Here is a 19,354-nt window from a genome sequence, read left to right as displayed (position 1 = left end):
CGCTAACACAAGGCAGAATGCAGAGTTCTCCGCATTTTCCGCCGTTGGAGGACTTCCGGACCTCCGATTCAACTTCCGTAAAAAGCTATATGTTCGGAAATTCATAACTAACCTAAGCATATATTCAATTACAGTCTAAACACAGTTTCATCCGACGTGATTTTCCATCAAAACCCCAACTTTCCCAATTCCCCTAACATCCTCAAAATCCATCAACAATCCAACATATACATGAAATTGCTCGCATATTATCTTTTAATAAGATTCAGACCCCTTACCTGAGATAATCCGGCAATCTTTGAGCTTCAATCCTTTCCGTTCTTCAACCTCTGCTCTTGCTCTTCCCTTTTGCCTCTTTTCCACTTTCACGATGCTTCTGCTCTTTCACGTAACACTTTTCTGTTCCCAACAATGAGACTCTTTCTCTTACTTCCCACTTATATATTTTCCAAAATAATAATAATAATAATCCAATAATATTTCCAATTAATTAATTAAATTAATAAATATTATATTAATTCAATTAAAATAATTAGCCTTATTTTATCGGGGTGTTACAGAAGTGGGTAAATGTGAAGTGATTAATTAATCAAAATTGACATTGATCAATCAATCACCTAGGGACATGATCAAGATATGATTCACAAGCACATGGATTTATGATTAAGGACTAGAATCATAAAGAAATTAAAAGATAACATGCATACTAATTTCTAAAATTAATACTAGATAATTAAATGCTAATCTAAATCTAATATTAACATATGTATTAATTTCTAAAAATATAAATTAAAAATAAATTCTAAAACTAATGATTATTGCTAATTAGAATCTAATGTGAATCATCATGATTATCTATTTATCTTTCAAGAGGTGGATTAAATTCAATTAATCTCTAAGAACTATTATTAAAATATATAAGTGTTTTTGATATTAAAATGAAATATATCAAAAAGAATTAAATGAGCTAAAATCTGCACAGAAAAGTGACAAAACAACATAAAAATATAAAACAAAACAAATGAAAAAGAGAAAAACTAGAGGCAGTGGGTGCAGTGTGTAAATGGTGTATGTATAGAAAATGCAACGTGGGCTTAACAGAAAGCCCAAAGAATTGTTGCAAGGTTATCCAGAAGGGGGTGTGAAGCTTGACGTGGGGTGTAGCAAGAAGATATAATGGACTACGGGATTTGAGACCAAAACATGAAGCCAAGTGAGGGTGAAGGGATCAGAAAGCTCATTTCATATTTCTCATTCAATTCACGTCCATAAACCTTGTTCCATCCACGTCATCAGAGACCAAAACCTCGCCACACCGGAAATCGCCTCCGGTGGTGGAGGAGGTCCAAATGCTCCCAAACATACATCAATTTGCTCGTCTTGATTCCCTCTCTCACAATCTACAACCTGTTTTCCTTAATTCCTAGCCCATATTCCAAATCAAATATAAAATTCTATGAACCCTAAAAGTAAAATCCGAAATTAAATGTGAAGGGAACTCTAAGAGGAATCCAAACCTTAGGGGTTTGGTCTCTTTGCTATCAGGCTACACTGTGGAAACAAATTATGAACGAAGATGATGAATTTCAAGGGAGCAACGGACCTACAAAATGGAGAGTTCATTCAATCTTGAGGCCGATTCAAATGGATCAAGAAAATACTATAGACACAACAGGTAATTCTCTGAATATCTACTTCTTAGTTATTGCAATGATCCTCTTCTTCTTCTTCTCTAATTTTCCTAGTCTATAGGTTATGCTATGGTCATTGCTCTGTATGTGTGTGATATTGCAGAGAGAGAGAGAAAGAGCTTCAGAGAGAATGGATTGAGAGTAGTGGAAGAAACTTATGGAGTGAGAATCAGAGAGAATTGAGAGTGATTGAGATAGAATCATCCTTTTTGATTGTTGAAGAGATGAACTGATTTATAGAGAAATCTTGCAATTATTTTGGGCAGAAATTCGGGCATTGATAGTTATGTGTTAGGGCAAGGTTAATTGTTAATGACTGAAGAGGATTTTTTTTAGGAATTTAACAGATTTAAAATTCTGTTAGTTTCAGTTAAGTGTTAGTTGTTAGTATTGAAGTTACTTGTGAAAAAATTGGATAGATTTAATTGTGTATGCAGTAGGTTAGTTAAGTGGAATAGTTGGTTAATTGGAATTTGCTAGAATTTGTAAAGACATTTGAATTGATAACAATTATGTTAATAAGTTGATTTACAGGTTATTTAGATTATTTAGAAGTTAGTTAGGTTAGTTATGAAATGGATTAGTTAGACTTTATTTGAATTTAAAAACAATTATTGTAGCAATTAGTGTAGTATTTAGTTACTGTGATGAAAATTAGTTAGTGGCTATTTGCATTGCTAGGAGTAAAAGATTAGTTAGTAAGTGAGTGTTAAAATGTTAATGTATAATGGTGATAAATGGGACTAGTGCTTAGGAGTAGTTATTGTCTTTGGTCAACTGTTTGACCAAAAAGTCAACACTCGGAAAAAATGATGTAATTAGGTAATTAGTCTTATAATTTGATTTGGATGCTTTTGTAATGACAAATGACTTCTCTTTTGAAATGAAATGTGTGTGTGCGCTTCATAGTTTCCCTCCAAAATTGAATTTATCTGAACATTTGAATCTTGAACTCTTGCACTTGACTCTGAATTAATCTTGAATATTTTAATAAAATGACCGTGTATTGAATCAAACATCACTCAAAGGTGATCACTAAGTAAGATTATAAACCCAAATCTCAATGTCAAGGTGTAACTAATATGACCACACCTCCAACACCAAGGATTAGGGTTCTCATGAGAACTTAACTCAAGAACCAAGATCAATCACCAATTTATTGTATCCACAGTCCAAAATGTCAAGATGAAGCATCATGACCATAAACTTGCAAATCATACCTCAATGCCTTGTATCCTAAATAGCAAGAAACCTTTGAATCAAATGATTGGTTATTTGAAAAATGCAACTATAGATGAATGTATTATGATGGATGATTATGTTATATGAATATGCAGATGAAATGAGCCATGAGCCAAATAAAAAGTTAAAGAAGTAGGGACAATTTTGGAGTATGACAGTTTGGTGCTAGTGTGTTCAGTTAGACTGATTTGCATTTAAGTTATCATCAGATTCGTGTGAAGTTCAAAGACATTCTAAATACTGCATTCAAAATGAGATATGGTTACCATGAGTATTCTGTGATGCCGTTTAAGGTGTCTAATGCGCTTGGTGTGTTTATGGAATATATGAGTAGGATTTTCCATCCTTATCTAGATCAGTTTGTGGTAGTGTTCATCGATGATATTTTTGTATATTCTAAGTTTTGATGAAGAGCATGCGGAGCATCTGAAGGTTGTGATACAGACTTGAAAGAAAATAAGTTGTATGCAACGATATCCAAGTGTGAGTTCTAGTTGAGTGAAGTGAGTTTTCTTGGGCATGCAATTTCTAGTGGTGGTATTATTGTCGATCATCGAAGGTTGATGTTGTGTTACGGTGGAAGACCCAGAAGTCTGTCACTAAGATTAGAAGTTTCCTGGGTTTGGCTGGTTATTACAGAAGGTTTATTAAAGGATTTTTGAAGTTGACACGGTTTTTGACTCAGTTGACTCGAAAGTGTCAAGCTTATGTGTGGGATGTTTAGTGTGAAGAGAGTTTTCAGGAACTCAAGAGGATGTTGATGTTTGCTTCAGTTTTAATTTTGCCGAATCTGAGTGAATCTTTTGTTGTGTATTGTGATGCTTTGAAGATGGGTCTAAGTGGTGTGTTGATGCCAAATGGTCAGGTTATGGCTTATGTGTCTAGACAATTGAAAGTTCATGAGAGGAATTACTCAATGCATAATCTAGAGTTGGAAGTCGTGGAATTTGTGTTTAAGTTCTGGAGGCATTATCTCTTTGGTTTCAGATTTGAAGTATTCAGTGACCACAAGAGTTTGAATTACTTGTTCGATCGGAAAGATATAAATATGAGGCAAATGAGGTGGCTCGAATTTTTGAAGGATTATGGTTTTGGCTTGAGTTACCATTCGGGTAAAGTCGATGTTATATTGATGCATTGAGTAGAAAGTTGTTGCATATGTCAATGCTTATGGTTCGGGAATTAGAACTGGTTAAGCAATTCAGAGACATGAGTTTGGTGTGTGAAGAGACTCCTAACAATGTAAAGTTGGGTACATTAAAGCTGGCCAATGGCATCCTTGAAGAAATCAGAGAAGGTCGCATAATCGACTTGGGATTGCTCGTCTGGTTGGTGTTAATCAATCAAGGTAAGAATCAACGAGAATGGTGTGATGAGATTCAGATACAGGGTTTGTGTACCATATGTACCAGAACTTAAGAAGAGAATTCTTGAGGAAGGTTTTGAGAGTGGTATGAGTATTCATCCCAGTGCCACTAAGATGTATCAAGACTTGAAGAAAATGTTTTGGTGACCAGGAATGAAGAAGGAAGTAGTTAAGTTTGTTTATGCTTGTTTGACTTGTTATAAGTCGGAGATTGAACATCAGAAGTCGTTGGGTATGACGAAAACATTGAGCATTGCTGAGTGAAAAGGGGATAACATTTCCATGGACTTTGTGATGAGCTTGCCAAAGACAATGAAAGAATGTGCTTCCATCTGGGTTATAGTTAATAGACTGACTAAATCGGCTTATTTTAAGATAAACTATTCATTGCAGAAGTTGGTTGAAATGTATATTGAGAAGGTTGTTAGCTTGCATATTATTCCTTCGAGTATTGTTTTTGATAAAGATTCGAGATTGCAGGAAGCGTTGGCCACTAAGTTGCAGTTGAGTTTTGCTTATCATCCGCAAACGGACGGTCAGACAGAGAGGATTATCAAATCCTTAGAAGATCTGTTGAGGGCTTGTGTGCTAGATCAAGGAGGTACAAAGGATAACTACTTGTTATTGATTAAGTTCACCTACAACAACAGTTTTCATTCTAGTAGTGGAATGACATCGTTCGTGAGGTTGTATGGTATGAGGTGTATAACTCCTTTGTGTTGGTATGAATTTGGAGAAAGTGTTGTGCTTGGATCTAAGAATATGCAATAAACCTTAGAGAAGATCAAGATGATCCAATAGAAGATGAAAGCTTCACAGAGTCTCTAGAAGAGCTACCATAATAAAAGGAGTAAAACACTTAAGTTCCTAGAAGGAGATCATATATTTTTGCGAGTTACTCGGGTAACTGGTGTTGGTCGAGCTTTGAAATCTCGAAAGCTCACACCATATTTCATTTGTCCTTATCATATTATGAAGCGAGTAGGAGACGTGACCTACAAATTTTTGTTACCATCGTTTCTTTTTAATATTCATGATGTCTTTCACGTGTCTCCGATGTGTATACATGCGTTTTTGACGCCATGAGATTAGTATGTAGAATAGTTCTTTCGACAGATGATGCCATGAAATTAACAGTTTAGTTGATAAGTGTTTTTCGACACTTCGACAGATTGATGGTTCGACACTTCGACAAGAGAAGATGTTTGCAGATGAAAAGACGTCTTTGACAAGTATAGATGATGTTATGATATTTCGACAAATTCGACAAGTCTGAAGAGACGCATCATTTCGACGTAAAGCATAAATTTAAATTCAAAAGAGTTATGACGCTTGGCAGAAGACGCGTGGAAGCACCTGGCGAAAGGAAGTCATGCAGAAGAGCCAAATGTCATAGTTTTAGGATTTATTCGTTAATAACAGTTATTTTGTTTGTATATAAATAGGATAGTTGTTATCAGAAAAAGTGTGTGTGAAAAACTTGTACAAAATTCCTGCAAAATACTCAAAGTACCTGTGTGAGAGAAAAGAGTCATATCTGGAACATGTACGTGTGAACAACACCATTTCTTTAAAGTTTTATCTTACAAATTTCAAAGTTCTTTACCAATGTTCCTTTACTTTTATCAGTCATTTACCCTTTGCATTTACTCTTCGACAATTTATGCTTCGCTATTTATTTTTCGCCATCTATCTTAGTCTTGTTAACTTTGCTTTTACTTACGCACTTCTAGTCAATATTTTTCGTCATGAAAGACTTAGTAAACCAAATAAAGGATACAAAGGTCGTTCTAGAGATTTACAAAGTTATTTAAATTTGCACATGTCCTAGGATTTGTATGGTTGATCCTGCAAGTAACCCAATTCGACGAGTTTTTGGAAAACCAGAGGTTGTTCGCCAAAATCAACCGCGAACAAATTGGCACGCCCAGTGGGACTAGTGCAAAAATCTAAAACTTAAATAATCTCTACTCAAGGTTTCTTCTTCGTTGTATGTGACTAAGAAGCGGTAAATTAGCCGTATCTGGCGAAGAAAGACCTAAACGAACGAGAGTAAGGAAAATGGCAAGTCAGCCAAATAATCCAAATAATTCTAATCCAAATGAAGTCGTCCCAGTATCCAACCCTGTCCCTTCGACAAGAGGCAATGTAGGATCAGTCCCTGTGTCAAAGGCTGTGTCTTCGTCAACCGGGTCAATACCAACGGTTTCAATATCGCAAAATGCGCCTAGTTCGTCCATTAGGGCGCAACAAATGCCTGTTGGGACACCCCCTCCTATAGGGAATACTTCTAGGCCTTTTGTGACAAATTTCACCATGCCCCTGCCTGGTAGGGAGCAACCATTTGGAATGCCAACTTCGGTAATGACAAATTTACACAATTCGCCGGTATTGTATTCTGATTCTATGGCCAATATGTCTTCACCAGTACAGGGGTCAGGATATGGGGGGAACATGAGTAGACTGAACCAACAACCACTTTACATGCCGACAATAACAAATAATTCTGCACAAGTAATTGGACAACAAATGGACGAGAGTAATCATGATATGGTCCAAATGTTGACACAACAAATGGGGGCGGTGTTTAATCCTCTAATACAAAACACCACCCAAACAAACCAATTATTGGCAGCGCAAATGACGCACATCGTTGACTTTTTTGGGGTCCCTCAAAATCGACACAGAGAGCAAGTGGTTCAAGACCCAGTAGTGGCGGTCCAAGAACAATAAATCAAATTCCTTTAGATAATCCCCACGCAAACGTCAGAAACCAAGGGGACGTAGTCGAACAACCTCGTGTCGAAATCCCTACCCCATAAGAGCCTAGAAGGATAGTAATCCAGAGAGGTCAAGACGCTGATACTGTGTTGCAACAGCGAATTCGGTATAATAACTTGCCTGTCGAAAACAATTTAGCGGCCATGGTCGAGACGATAATGGCACAAAACGGGGTAAACGTAGGATTACAAAGGCCTAGTTACGCTTCCCCACTGTCGGAATATATTCTGCAAGAAGAATTACCCCCAAGATGGAAAGTTCCTAAATTCACCAAATTCTCAGGGGATACTAGTGAATCCACCATAAAACATGTAGCATGTTATCTGATTGAAGCAGGAGAGATAGCCCGTAATGAAAATTTGAAAATAAAATACTTTCCTAGTTCATTGACGAAAAACGCGTTTACTTGGTTTATATCCTTGCCTGCAAACTCAGTGTATACGTGGACCCAATTAGAGAGGTTATTCCATGAACAATTTTACATGGGACAAACCAAAATAAGTCTGAAGGAATTAGCCAGTGTTAAGAGAAAGTACTCAGAACCAATAGATGATTATTTAAATAGGTTCAGGTTGCTAAAGGCCAGGTGTTTCACTAAGGTGCCAGAACATGAGTTAGTCGAAATGGCCGCGGGGGGCCTAGATTATTCTATAAGAAAGAAACTAGACACTCAGTATTTAAGGGATATGGCGCAATTAGCAGATAGGGTGAGACAAGTCGAAAGGTTGAGGGATGAAAAATTTAGAGCAAATAAAAATAAAAAAGAAAGGGTGGCCTATGTGGGGGTACGTCAGGATGATGAATACGACGAAAACGAATCAAGTAACTTCGACAAACAAGAGATTGACTTAGCAGAACTAAAGCAAGGCCCATCATATTCGTGTAAAGTATTAACTCCGTCGAACGGAAACCCAGTCGAAACCAACGATAAGTTTCCTAAAAGAACTTATACCTTCGACATCACCAAATGTGACGAGATTTTTGACTTATTGGTTAAAGATGGTCAATTAATAAAACCGCCAGGCGCTAAAGAACCGTCTGTGGAACAACAGAAAAAGAGAGGTTTTTGTAAATAACATAACTTTATGGGCCATAAAACGTCTCGTTGTTTCCTTTTCAGGGATCTCGTTCAAAATGCTATCCGTGATGGAAGGCTGAAGTTTGGTGATAAGCCAAAACAACAGATGAGGATCGATTCGAACCCCATGCAGCCAGTCGAAGCCCATTATGCTGAACCATCCATTGTGAATGTGGTAGAGGTCGAAGTTGCTCCTGACGACAATTTTGAAATGGTGGAAGCTGCTGAAGGTTTCGACACTAATATCAACATGGTTGAGATTGCTGATGATCTTACAAACCAGAACAAAGTTGAAGTTACTGAAGGCTTTGACGACCAGAAAAAGATGGAAGCTACTGAAGGTTTCGACAAAAAAGACAATGACAATATTGCTGAAGGTGTTTTGGTTCGACAAGGAGCAAATTGGGATTGCTTGGGACAGCCAAGTGTGAAGTACGATTATCTTGCGAAATACACTGCGCCTGCAAGTTCTCGTATCGACATCAACGCAATCCAGCCAACAGGGTGGGGGAATTTACCTTTAAGCAACAACGAAAAAACAATTGAGACAACTGAGAATCTCCCTATCATCAAAAAGAAGGTCACTGAAGACCTCACTAGTAAAAACAAGGCTACTGAAGGCCTTGATCCTGATCAAATGAAGTTAGGTGATGTCGCAGACTGCGTCAACACTATGGGACCTTTCAGTAAAGAAGTCACAAGAATCAAACCAGAAGTCGTGGATGGTCTTATGAAGCTTGTGATCAGTGAAATCCTGCGTAGGGTAATGGAGGACCCCAAAAGAAATTGGAACAAGTGTTGTTGCAAACATGGTCCCAGGAACATATCTTGGTGTTACTGCCCAGAAAAGGAGTTTGACCAGATACCAAGAGGTGTCGAAGTCGAAGAAGAAAGACTCATTAAAAAAATGAACGAATTAAGCATTGCTGACGGACGAAATGTTGGGGTAAATATGGTGGAAGTATCTCAGAGAAACCAGGTTGAAGTGGATGAGGATCGTCGTCGAAAGGAGTACCAAAGGCTGGCATATCCTAAAGAAGAGGAAAATCTAGTGGAATTCATCAAGAGGTGCCAAAAGATGGGAACTGAAGTGATGTTATGCCCACGTTGCAGTGCAATCTTCGACAGCAAGGCAGCAACAAATCTGGAAGCGTTGGATAAAGCCAAGAGAAAAGAAAACTGGGGGACAACAGGATATGACCCAAGAAAAAGTGATCATCACCAATGGAGGCATGGAGAAAGACATCATAGCACTTACAAACCATCCAACAAAGCAATGGATGACAAATGGGTTCAACCCATCAGAGACGCTCAAGGACAGAAAAAATGGAGAAATTTTGAAGTTCAGAGAGGCATTTCGATGGAAGGTAAGAAGGAAGTGGAAAAGCACAAGCCAAGACCATATCCTTCAGAAAACTACAAAGGAAAAAACCCTATGTCAAGATCCCAATGGAGAAGATTCCAAAGGCAGAAGAGGGCAGAAAAAGAAGCTGCAGAAAAAAGCGTGAATGGAAAAGATGCTGACAGCAAAGATAAAGCAGAATCTAGTAACAATGTTCAGATAGTAAGCAGAAAGGAGACTTCCCACCAGATCAATCCTGACAGCATTGTCGAACCAGTGGTGTCGAAAGAGAAGATGCAAGAAGACGACGAAATAACTGACAACTTCGAATCTGACTCAGAAGCGTCCTTTAATGTGATCTGCAATGTGGTTTCTGTCCTCCCTAGAGATTATGATAGAATCATGGAGGTCGAAGACAAGGAAGATGAGATGGAAGAGGAAATAATGGTACACAGGCCCGTTTGCTACTACGTCATGAACAATGGGTGCGTCGAAGAACAGAATGCTTTCTTCGAAAGGCCAGATGATTCCATGAAGGCACATTTAAAGCCTTTGTTCATAAAAGGAAAGGTGGAGAATGTTGGTGTAAACAAGATTCTGGTAGATGGCGGAGCAGCAGTAAATTTGATGCCTCATTTCATGCTAAAGAAGATTGGGAAGGATGATTCAGACGCAAAACCTCACAACATGGTGCTGTCGAACTATGAAGGAAAAGTAGGAACCACTATGGGCGTTATCCAGGTGAATTTGACTGTTGGAACCATAACAAGGCCAACAATGTTCATGGTCATTGCTTCAAGGGCGAATTACAACCTACTACTTGGAAGGGAGTGGATTCATGGTGTAGGAGTCGTACCTTCTTCAATGCATCAGCGAATAGCCATTTGGAGGCCAGACAGAATTGTCGAAAACATTAAGGCTGATCAAAGCTATTTCATGACAGAAGTAAACAATGTCAACAGTCAAAGTTTCGACAAGAACCTGGCTCACATACCTCCGTGCAGCCCAACCGAATTCGACCTAAAAGCAACAAACAACGCCTACTGCTCCATGTACCTTCATCCTACACATGGTTTTCAGTGGGACAAAGAAGTAATTGGCAAATCTTACATGTGGGGAACTACTCATATAGCGCCAACAGGATGGGGAAGCGAATTTGACGATGACGAGTGAAGAAGCAGCGCTCGAAAGAATTACGGCTTATATAGCCGAAAACAAACTCAAAGAGGCCCTTGAGGCTGAAGTAAAATATATGGCTGTCGAAGCCAACAAAGAAGATTCCAACGAACAATGTCCCCAAAGAGACGTTGCAGAAGATTATGATAATAACCAAATGGGCGAATGGCAACACCAAAAGCTTGACGCCATTTATGACGACGAACCTCTGGGGTTCGAAAAAGATCTGGTGTCAGCTAACGTGAAGATGGTGGCGCAGGATCCATTAGAAGAAATAAATCTAGGAATAGGGGCAGAAAGCAGACTAACCTACATAAGCGCAAATATGGACCCCCAGTTCAAAGTCGAAATAGTCCAATTGCTGAAAGAGTTCAAAGACTGCTTCGCATGGGATTACGACGAGATGCCTGGATTAGATAGAAGTTTGGTCGAATTGCAGCTGCCAATAATGGAAGGAAAGAAGCCAGTAAAGCAGACCCCAAGACGCTTCGCACCAGAGATTCTGTCGAAAATAAAAGAAGAGGTCGAAAGACTTCTGAAATGCAAGTTCATCCGCACAACCAGGTATGTCGAATGGATTGCAAATATAGTTCATGTAATTAAGAAAAATGGCAAACTTAGGGTATGCATTGATTTCTGAGACTTAAATTCAGCTACCCCAAATGATGAATATCCTATGCCAGTGGCAGAAATGCTTATAGATTCTGCAGCAGGCCACGAGTATTTAAGTATGCTAGATGGATACTCTGGCTATAATCAAATTTTTATTGCTGAAGAAGATGTTCCTAAAACAGCTTTCCGTTGTCCTGGAGCAATAGGAACGTACGAATGGGTAGTAATGCTCTTTGGGTTAAAAAATGCTGGAGCAACTTACCAACGGGCTATGAATTCCATTTTTCATGACTTTATTGAAACTTTCATGCAAGTATACATTGACGATATTGTGATCAAGTCTGTTTCAGGAAAAAGTCATATAGACCATCTTCGACAATCCTTTGAAAGGATGAGGAAGTTTGGTTTAAAAATGAATCCTCTTAAATGTGCTTTTGGTGTGCAGGCGGGTGATTTCTTAGGTTTTGTGGTCCACAAGAAGGGGATCGAAATAAACGAAAACAAAGCCAAAGCCATAATGGAGGCGAAAGCGCCATCAACGAAAAAGGGGCTGCAGTCTCTGCTAGGAAAAATCAACTTTCTCATAAGGTTTATCTCCAACCTTAGTGGAAAAACGCAAGCTTTCTCTCCTCTACTTCAACTAAAGAAGGAAGACTTTGCATGGGGGCAAGAACAACAAGCTGCTTTTGACAAAATCAAGGAATACCTGACTAGTCCTCCAATTCTAATGTCTCCTTGTAGAAAAAGAAGTATGAGATTGTACATTTCGGCATCAGACAAAACACTAGGAAGTATGCTGTGTCAAGAAGATGAGAATGGCGTCGAAAGAGCCATCTATTATCTCAGTAGAATCCTAAATAATGCTGAAACTAGATATAGTATTATAGAAAAACTATGTTTATGTGTATATTTTTCTTGTATGAAATTAAAGCATTATATAAAGCTTGTTGATGTATACATTTCTTCCCATTTCGACGTAATAAAATATATGTTATCTAAATCTATTTTACATAGTCGAATTGGAAAATGGGCTTTAGCTTTAACAGAATATTCCTTGAAATATTTGCCTTTAAAGGCTGTGAAAGGACAAGTGGTTGCTGATTTTATAGCTGACCACTCTATAGATGAGAATGTAGAGTATGTCGAATTAGAACCATGGAAATTGTATTTCGACGGTTCCAGTCATAAGAATGAAACTGGTGTTGGGATGTTGATTATTTCTCCTGACAGAATTCCAACAAAATTCAAGTACAAAGTTGAAAGTCTGTGTTCAAATAATGAAGCAGAATATGAAGCTTTGATTGCTGGACTTGAAATATTGTTGAAATTGGGGGCAACAAGAGTCGAAATAATGGGTGACTCTGAACTGGTGATAAAGCAGTTGACCAAAGAATATAAGTGCGTGAAAGAAAATTTAATCATGTACTTTGTAATAGCCAATAGACTTCTCAAGGAATTCGACAATGTGGCCTTTAGGCACATTCCCAGGGTGGAGAATCAAGAGGCGAATGACCTTGCTCAATTTGCGTCTGGATACAAAGTGTCGAAGAAAAAGTTGAAAAAGGCCATGATGTTAGGAAATGATGGAGGTAAGGTCTAAACGTGGGCTAGACGTGACATCTTGGAGAAAGTGTAATGATGAATCCGTATGGGAACTTGAGATTACAAAAAACTTGGAAATAATGAAATTAAATGACATGGCATCAAAACACTGGTTGACAACAAATGACTGTTTCTCCAAAATAGTCGAAACATCTTTGTTGGGGGGCAATTTGTATACATGCGTTTTTGACGCCATGAGATTAGTATGCAAAATAGTTCTTTCGACAAATGATGCCATGAAATTAACAGTTTAGTTGATAAGTGTTTTTTGACACTTCGACAGATTAATGGTTCGACATTTCGACAAGAGAAGATGTTTGCAAATGAAAAGACGTCTTTGACAAGTATAGATGATGTTATGGTATTTCCACAAATTCGACAAGTCTGAAGAGACGCATCATTTCGACGTAAAGCATAAATTCAAATTCAAAAGAGTTATGACGTTTGGCAGAAGACGCGTGGAAGCACCTGGCGAAAGGAAGTCATACAGAAGAGCCAAATGTCATAGTTTTAGGATTTATTCGTTAATAACAGTTATTTTGTTTGTATATAAATAGGATAGTTGTTATCAGAAAAAGTGTGTGTGAAAAACTTGTACAAAATTCCTACAAAATACTCAAAGTACCCGTGTGAGAGAAAAGAGTCATATCTGGAACATGTACGTGTGAACAACACCATTTCTTTAAAGTTTTATCTTACAAATTTCAAAGTTCTTTACCAATGTTCCTTTACTTTTATCAGTCATTTACCCTTTGCATTTACTCTTCGATAATTTATGCTTCGCTATTTATTTTTCGCCATCTATCTTAGTCTTGTTAACTTTGCTTTTACTTACGCACTTCTAGTCAATATTTTTCGACATGAAAGACTTAGTAAACCAAATAAAGGATACAAAGGTCTTTCTAGAGATTTACAAAGTTATTTAAATTTGCACATGTCCTAGGATTTGTATGGTTGATCCTGCAAGTAACCCAATTCGACGAGTTTTTGGAAAACCAGAGGTTGTTCGCCAAAATCAACTGCGAACACGTTGAGGAAGTATATTCATGATCCGTCTCCTGTGATTCAAGTGGACGATGTGTAAGTTAGAGAGAACTTGACTATTGAGACATCTCCCTTGAGAGTATAGGATTGTAAAGTAAAGCACTTGAGAGGGAAGGATCTTGCAATGGTAAAGGTGGTGTGAAGAGGACCTGTTAGAGGCATCATGACGTGGGAGCTGGAGATTCTGATGAGAGAGTCGTATCCGACTCTGTTTCTTTCAGGTAATTTTTTATGGAAAAAATTCTCTAAGTGGGGGAGAGTTGTAACACCCTGAAATTTGATTAATCTATTTAATCAAATCATTTGTGTTTTTATTTAATTATTTAGTATGTGGTGCAGTTTTAATTAAATATATTATGAGTTGTATGTGTATGTGATATATGGTGGGGTAGAGTGAGGGTGTTTGTGGGTTAATAGAATGGTTAAAATAATTAGAAAATCATTAGAATTAATAGCTGTATTTAATTAATTAAAATTAAATAGAAATAGAAGTTTCGGATGGAAAATAGAAAATAGAAAGAAATAAGGGAAGTGGTGAGAGTTACAAGATAAGTCGGGCCAGTGTGTAATTAGTAAAAGATTAAATTAGGTTTTTAATAAAAAGGGATTAGAAGACATAAGAGTAGCCAGTACGCATTATTTGGAGAAAAGAGGCAAAGTGGGAGTGAAGCGAGAACAGGGGTTTGAGTGTATCACCATAGCCAAAGTTTAGAGTTGCTACTGAAAATCCAATGTAAGAGGGGAAACTGCTTCAAATATTGGTGTAATTGATGAAGGGTAGTGAGGACTCCTTAATCCTCTCTAGGTTTTCTCCTATTTATTCATTGTTGATTATATATGTGAATTATTGATTATGAATACATGCAAATTATGTTTTGATTGATGTTGTTGTGTGAAATTCGTGTATTGATTTCATGTTAATTTCATGTGAAACTATATGATTAAATTCTGAAAATTTGTGTTCTTATGAGTTGGATTGAAATTGTTGAAGGTGATGATGATTTTGAATCAAATTGGTGTAATATATGCTAATTTGTTCCTAATTGAGTATTTTAGTATTGTATTAACATGTATGATTGAATTTTGTGCATTTGGGATCGATTGGGGTCGAAATTAGAGCTTTGATGAGGCACAAATGATTAAAATTGTGGTTTTGATGTTTCTGGTATGAGAGATCTCGCTCAGTGAGGAAGAACTTTATTTAGGGAGCTATTGTGTTCACTTAGCGAGCGTGGCAGAGTGAGTGTTCTATTTTTCTGCGAGTCTCGCTTAGCGAGAGATTCATCTCTCAACGAGGGCTCCCTTAGTGAGTTGCTATGTTCGCTTAACAAGCGTGACAACGCATAGTTGTGTCGTTTTGAGTTGGTTTATGTGACATTATGTTGTTTTGGTGATAATTGGTGCTATCATGTACTATTTGGAATTGTGTGAAGTGTTATGATTAATTGCATGAATATATGGCGATTAATTATTTATTGTTAATATGATGGTAAATAGTTCAGAAGGGGGACTATTTATATACATGTATGCATTATTATTATGACTGTTGGATAATAGTTCAAAAGGAGGAATTACTATTGTGTGTCAAGGCATGTTTGTTATGGTGAGAAATGTAACAACAAGATCTGTTTCTACATCTGGCCTTTAGGTTTGATGATAACAATGCATTATTTCTTTGAATATTTATGCTAAAGCTTCTGACTATGACTCTGATTGAAGAGCCTCTGAAGGATTTTCTGTTTTCAAGATTATGTGCTCAAGTTCAGAAGATTCTAAAGAGCAAGATCTGAAGACTCTGAAGACCAGGTTCTGAGGAACTATGTAAAGACTCTGAAGACCGAGGTTCTGAAGATACTCTCAACCAGTCTCTTGATCCTTCTAAGCATGCTTCAACATCATTTAATCAGAAGCCTCTGAATATTAAAAGATAAGAACAAAATGTTTTGTGTCAAGAAAATAGTACACAGTACAAGATCACCCTTCCCTCCACTATGTTGATTTTGTGGGCTAAGGACATTACTATTATACAATTTTGTCTCCTACATGCAAACAGTTATACAAAGAGACAATTGTAATTTGCTATTCCAAATCTACCATCCAATGAATCTTTTAATTGCCTATCTAAAGGAAACTTGGAAAATTGGAAGAAGTTACTAATGCTAACGCTCACGTTATTTCTCATACACACGCTTTTGCTGAAGTATAGATTTTTTGTGTTTAGTTTTTGTAAACACACATAGAGTTTTTGCCTGTTATTGTGTGAGAAATTCATTGTATTTAACTTGTATTAATCTGTTTTCTTAGAAGCAATATTGTAAACACAGTCTTGTAAATCTCAAATTATTTCAGTGGTTTCCTTGAGTGACTAGGTTTTAGTCATATAGACTCAAGAAGAATAAGATAGTTTATCTTTATGGTGTCTGTGATCTGTTTCAATTAGAGTGGATTGAGTCCTTGTTGAGATGGAAAAATCACATTGGTAGGGTGGACTGAAAGTAGCTTCGTTAATAGTGAACCAGTATAAAAATAACCTTGTTATTTTTTTTGTTCGTGTTATTGTTTGATTATATTGGTTTTGAAAAATCTTTCATTTTTAGAAATCCAATTCAAACCCTAGTTTCTTGTGTTTCTTGCCACCTTCAAGAAGTGTAACACCCTGATTTAATTATTCACTTATTTAATTATTTATTTAATTTAATTGAGTATTTGATTTAAATGATTATTTTTGTGAATATATAATATGTTTGGTCGATGACGTTATTTGTGGTGTCTTCTGTTAATTACTTGGGTTAGTGAGAATTAATTAAGTTATTTAATTAAAAATTAGAGAGAATATGTAAAACTATGCCAATTTTGGGAATTGGAAGAGTTTAGTGGTAAGTGTAGTAAAATTGAAATTGAGTTGGGCGAAAAGTGTAATTTAAAGAACTAAATAAAATATTATATATATTTTAAAAGTTAGACCAAAATTAGGTTTTTAGAGCTATTTTCACCCGTACGTGAAAATAAGAGAAAACGAGAGAAAAGCTTGGAAGGGAGAGTGTTAGGGCATAAGAGGAGAGATCAATTGAAGGTGGAATTGATGAATTTTCTGGACTTACAAGGTAGGAGGGATTTTTCATCTATGGATGCTTAATTCATGAAAGGGTAGAGAGGTTTCCCTTAACCTCCAATAGAAATTTCTCTCTTTGTGTTGATTGTGTGTTTTGATGAATAACATGATTTCAATTCTGTTTTTATGATGTGATTCCTTGCAAATTTGTGTACTGTAATTTGGGTAATCGTGTTGTATGCTATGTGTTCATAAACATTAGTTTTGTTATAAAATTGGGGTTTCTAAAGCTTGAATAAATTATGGATTTTTGTGGTTAAATCATTGAAATAACATGTTAGATTCATAGGAATTAATACGCTTTTGTGTGGGAATCATGTGAGTAATGTTTATGCACTGTTTGGAGGGGTTTGGAATTAATTAGAGTGACTTTGAGTGTATTTCGTAGGTTCTACCATAGTAAAACGAAATTCCGCTTCTAATAGAAAGGTGACGGGCGTCACCCATATGACACCCTGGGCATCATGCCCTGTGAAGCGCTAACGGGCATCAGACATCTGATGGGGACACCGTCATGGTCTCCAAGTGGAAATGCCTTGCCAGGTTATCACATGCGTGACATGCTGAAGGATGACGTGCGTCATCCTGGTGACAGGCTACCTTTCATCGAGTCAAAATCCGTGTTATGACCTGCTAAGTTTGGTTTTGAGGGTTGTTTTGTCGGGAAGTTAAGCTTTGGCTATTGTTTGGTGTTTTGTGATGAGTACGAGTTAATTAACAAAACTCATGTGATTGATTGTGTAATATTATGCATATATGTGACTTATGTGTAATTAAGCAACTGTGTGATAAAAGTGAAAGCATGATATGATACTTATTTTGTTGAATGAGACGTGTGATATGAGATACGAACTATTTTATCGATGCAATGAAAAAATATTTTTAATTACAGTCAGAGTGGGGATGTTTTGCATTTGATATTGTCAAGCGATTATGTATAGTCAGAGTGATACTGTACTGCACTTTGTATGACATTCATCTTGTGTATCATTATTGTGAAAAAGGCATGTTTGCTAGTTTATAGTGGGGGAATAATGGCTTGTCCCAAGCCTTGAGTGGGGGCTTGGAGCTCAGAGTGGGGGCTCAAGGTTCGTAGAGACTGGGACCCGGTTCATATGAAGAACCAAACCTTGAGTCAATACCGCAGGTATATAGAGTTAAGTTGTGGGTCAGGTTCAAAGTGGGGAACATGACGAGCATGAGTCAAGTCAGTATTGCATTATTTTGCATGTTTGTGATTGTATGATTATGATGTGTGTCAGATTGTGAATACTTGATGGTTGTGTGTTTTTGATTATGTGGATGATTGTGTAGATGTGTGAATCTATCATGAATATTTATGCACTGTTTATTATGTGAATGCATTCTCACCATTTTTTATGTTATTCCGTCTAGTCTCCTCTGGAGCGTAGATAATCAGATACCTGAGTAGGAGCTTGAAGGTGAGGACGGTGTTGTGCATCTTTAGTTGTCTTTCGTTCGAATCTATAGTGGGAGTCGCTCTGATACGTAACACAAGGGGAACATGATGTCTGATATTTATTTATGTAGCGTATCTTTTTGTCTGATTTCATTCTGAGATGAATCATTTTTAAAACTAATAATGCTACTAAGGGTTTTATGCCAAATGTTTTTCTTGTAATTCCCCTACTTATTAAACGAGTTGTGTTTCTTCATTATGTGATTCAAATTGTATTAATGGTTTTGAGTCGCATCCTATTTGGTGGATATTCATGTTTTATTTATGCTTTATTATTTAATTTTCGAGTCGAGAAGTAGGGAATTACACAGTGGTATCAGAGCAGGCCGATCCATCTAGCCATGTTTTTGACCTGTTAATTGTTCCCTAGTGTGAGACACATGTGTGTACACTTTCGATGCATTGTTTCTTCTAATGTTTGTTTGATGGTGTGCAAAATGGCTAGAAGAAACGATTGCGCAATTGATTATGCTTCAGAGTCAGTGCTCAGGCACTACATGGACAACAGAATCAGACCGGTGATAGGTTTCGTGGATTGGGAAATTTTTAGAGGAATAACCCGCCGACGTTCAAGGGTAGGTATGACACGGAGGGTGCTCGTGCATGGGTGAAAGAGATTGAAAAGATTTTTTAGGTGATGACCCATACTGAAAAGCATAAGGTATTATTTGGTACTCACATTGTGTATGAGGAAGCTGAAGATTGGTGGGATAATGCACGTTAGAGGCTAGAGGTGGTGGGTACTAAGACTACTTGGGTTGTGTCAAAGCGCAGTTTCTAGAGAAGTACTTTCTAAAGGATGTATGTACCAAGAAGGAGATTGAATTC

At 37.2% G+C, this 19,354-nt stretch overlaps 1 protein-coding gene across 13 annotated transcripts; it reads left to right on the top strand.

Annotated features, from left to right (window-relative positions):
• Positions 1 to 1,193: 1,193 nt before the first annotated feature.
• LOC127118996 (uncharacterized) lies at positions 1,194 to 18,722 on the top strand. Of its 13 annotated transcripts, none has more exons than XR_007802535.1 (3): positions 1,529 to 1,675; positions 13,834 to 14,155; positions 18,442 to 18,722. XR_007802535.1 is itself a non-coding variant. In XM_051049207.1 (2 exons), the coding sequence occupies exons 1-2, from the start codon at positions 1,611 to 1,613 to the stop codon at positions 10,671 to 10,673; spliced, it is 2,538 nt and encodes an 845-aa protein (XP_050905164.1). In that variant the 5' UTR covers positions 1,194 to 1,610. The 13 variants fall into 13 exon arrangements, 1 of the variants encoding a protein (XP_050905164.1); XR_007802533.1 differs by lacking the exon at positions 18,442 to 18,722 and adding an exon at positions 15,654 to 16,355; XR_007802527.1 differs by lacking the exon at positions 18,442 to 18,722 and adding an exon at positions 15,682 to 16,054.
• The last annotated feature ends 632 nt before the right edge of the window (positions 18,723 to 19,354 follow it).

The sequence above is a fragment of the Lathyrus oleraceus genome, chromosome 2 (assembly GCF_024323335.1).
Source record: "Lathyrus oleraceus cultivar Zhongwan6 chromosome 2, CAAS_Psat_ZW6_1.0, whole genome shotgun sequence".
NCBI lineage: Eukaryota > Viridiplantae > Streptophyta > Magnoliopsida > Fabales > Fabaceae > Lathyrus > Lathyrus oleraceus.
Note: the sequence above shows the minus strand (reverse complement) of the source record. Positions and strands in the feature narration are given on the sequence as shown.